The sequence below is a fragment of the Citrus clementina genome, unplaced genomic scaffold (genome assembly GCF_000493195.1).
Source record: "Citrus clementina cultivar Clemenules unplaced genomic scaffold, Citrus_clementina_v1.0 scaffold_8, whole genome shotgun sequence".
Lineage (NCBI taxonomy): Eukaryota > Viridiplantae > Streptophyta > Magnoliopsida > Sapindales > Rutaceae > Citrus > Citrus x clementina.
The window spans coordinates 19,564,076-19,567,235 of NW_006262022.1; the positions used below are offsets into that span (position 1 = coordinate 19,564,076).

The following is a 3,160-nucleotide window of genomic DNA, read 5'->3' on the forward strand; positions in this document are numbered from 1 at the left end:
TGAGTATCAGGAATCATTGAATTCATTTGTCTGTTTCAATCATAATTCAATAAAGTTTTCTTAATTTATTATTATAAAACAAGCAATTTTCTCTAGCTTCGGTCAGTATACGACATAAATTACAATCGTTGAACAAAAATTTGATGAACTAAGGTCCTCCAATTAGTATTCAGGTTGAAAAGTTATAGCACCAAAATATTTGATAAACATTAACTGTTGTAGCTTGAAAATTAAGGGGTTGTTTATTTGTTTGTTTGTTTTTTTTTACTGAATGACTTAATTGACTTAATTACAATTAGTTAAGTTTAAGTGATCCATTTATTTTTTCAACTTAACAAATATTTTCAATCATTAAGTTATTAAGCTAATATTTTACCTATTACTTAATTTAGAAAGTCTGAATAGCATCATTAAAAGATATTCTCCAAAATATCCTTATCTAATTATTTAAATTTCATCCGTACCTAAATAAGTTTAATAATTAGTATTTTTACCAATCTCTATAACTTATGATAATATAGTGGTAGATTATTATTGTTTTCATTTTTTATTTTATTTCAAATTAGCATTATTTATCTTTATAATTTATAATGAATATTTTTCATAAAAAACATCATAAACATCATTAAAATTGATTAACATATACTAATTTAGAATATTAAAGAGTTGTATTCAATTGAGCATGATTATGTTGTGAAAAATATTATCTTATTTATGTTATTTGAGATGTTACTTATTGTTTAATATTGATAATTTATAAGGGCATAAATGTAAAAATGCTGATTTTCAGATTTTTTAAATTAAAAAATAAACAACTTGATACTATTTTTAGTGACTTAGACAAAAAAATAAACTTATCATTCAGATTTAGACATTCAACTATATTCACTAATTCAAATATATCTAGATTTCAGATAAAAAAATAAATGCTGCCTAAATTAATTTGACCCAACACTTGTGTGATAAATAAAACCTATAATATCTTTATTATTTTTGTCAAAATTCTTATTTAAAAGTCATTTACTACGCACCATCAATTATTATTTCTTAGTTGTAGCGTTTTTTTCTTTATAGTTGTGGCTTAAAATTTAGAACCTCAATATTAAATAAGAACTAACTAGGGCTGTTACAAATCAGCAACCACATCGCTAAGGATCCAATTTCTGAACTATTACTGACAAATCTTGGCAATTTTCTTACAAAATACTTCGATGTTAATATTTTTAATTAAAGAAATCATTTACTGAAATTAATTTCCTAATCATTTCACTTAAAATCTATATAAATTATAATAATAGTTTTGCATAGACCTTTTGCATCTTTCACCATCGTAATCTAATAATTTCAAAATACTCATAATTAAATTATAAGATCATGTGCACATAGCAGAAAATACAGCAATCTTCTTCCCAATCCTTATTTATTCTCCAAAATGACAAGAAGAAACTACAACGTTTATTATATATGATTTAAAAAAAAAAAGCCAAAGAGATAATTAATAAGAATCTCTTTCTAATTTAAAGAAAAATAAACCACATAATTAAATAATTAACACCTACTTTCTATCCTCAGTTGCTGAAGAGAAGTAGTAGTGTTACTGGCTCTAGGGCTACCCCTATTATCAGCAACAAGTGCTTTGCGAGCAGAAGCAATTTTATTAGGAACCATTAAAGCCTCAAAAGCTGAACAATCAATCCAATTCTTAAGCAGACCCTCTTGACCCCATGTATCCGGTATCAAAACCCGACCCGCCACCTCTTCTCGGTGCCTCTTCAGCCTCTCACGTCCACCACCACCACCACCACCACCACCACCTTGATCTTTATGTAATAAGTCTTCATTACTATTCTCGTCTTTCACGTGCATCTCTCTGGACTCCAAGATTGAGCCATGCAAACAAAGATCGGACGTGCCATTCGCCTTGTTCTTTTCTGCATGGATTCGTCGAACAGAAGAAGATGGTGAAGAATTTTTTATAACGTTATCATTCATGTTATTGGTTTGATCTTCTTCTTTGGTGAGCGATGACGATGATGAGAAGTGGGGATGCTTCATTGCGTGGGGATATGGGCAATGAGAAGCAATGTGAGGTTCGAATGGGATTTTATATTGGATAAATAGTTTTTCAGTCTCTTAAGTTTAAGATAATTATACATTTAGGCTTATATTTTTAAAAATTACTCAAAACGTCTATATTGCGTATCTATTAGCGTCAAAACCTGCTTACTTTGTTTTGTTTCCAAGTTATATGAGTCAAGAATACTATTTTACTACCACTAGACTTTAACCTAGTGATTAGAACTCATACCTCACAATTGTGAGGTCATAGATTCGAGCCCCCACAATGCATTGTGGGGGTTTAATTTTTTTCCTCAATTTGAGTAAAGAAATTTTTCTCTCGACGTCCCTCGAATATTAGAGAGGATAAAAATCTGGACGGACTTCATAAGAATTGATGTAAACTAGTCCTAATAATAGTCTGATTTGTAAATATCAGTTGTAATCTCATGCAATATGAAGTATACTCTTGAACAATAGTCTCGTGTAATAAAAAAAAAAATACTACTTTACCTTTTTAAAAAGAAAAAAAAAATTAGATCCAACAAAGTATGAAATCAATGTTACAGGTGTTTTGGATAATTTTAAAAAATTAGAGACTAATTGGTAATCGATCCAAACCCTAAGGACCACAAAGTAAATTTTCCCTCATATAATATATACATTCTGGTAGAACGTGAAGAATGGGTGGGGGAATTAGAATACACGTCAAGGGGCTTTGCGTGGGGAAATAATGCGTGGGGAAGAATGGGCCTACGTTTATAGCTTGGCATTGCATTCAGTATTGTGTGGTCTTTAGTTGTTGTTTGGGGAGGCTTTAAATGCTTTTTTTGCTTTTTAGATATTAGAAGTTAAGGAATGAGAAGTGGACATAAATGTTTTGAGTGGAAAGTGTGTGATTTTTGTTTATAAAATGAATGGTTTTGTGGCCAATTGGGTTGGTGGATTTGATTTTAAGGCGGCCTTTGAATCTTCTTAATTGAGGTGGAAGAGGCAGCACCTAGTATTCGAATTCAAGGCTGCGAAGATGTGGACAAAGTGCATTTTGAAGAGAGATATTTTGGGACGATGAATATTCTTTTTCATTATTAATATGTGTTTT

At 30.0% G+C, this 3,160-nt stretch overlaps 1 protein-coding gene across 1 annotated transcript; it reads right to left on the reverse strand.

Annotated features, from left to right (window-relative positions):
• Positions 1–1,433: 1,433 nt before the first annotated feature.
• LOC18033997 lies at positions 1,434–2,069 on the reverse strand. The gene has a single exon (XM_006424181.2). It carries the CDS (start codon positions 2,053–2,055, stop codon positions 1,549–1,551), a length of 507 nt encoding a protein of 168 aa, XP_006424244.1. The 5' UTR covers positions 2,056–2,069; the 3' UTR covers positions 1,434–1,548.
• Positions 2,070–3,160: the final 1,091 nt, after the last annotated feature.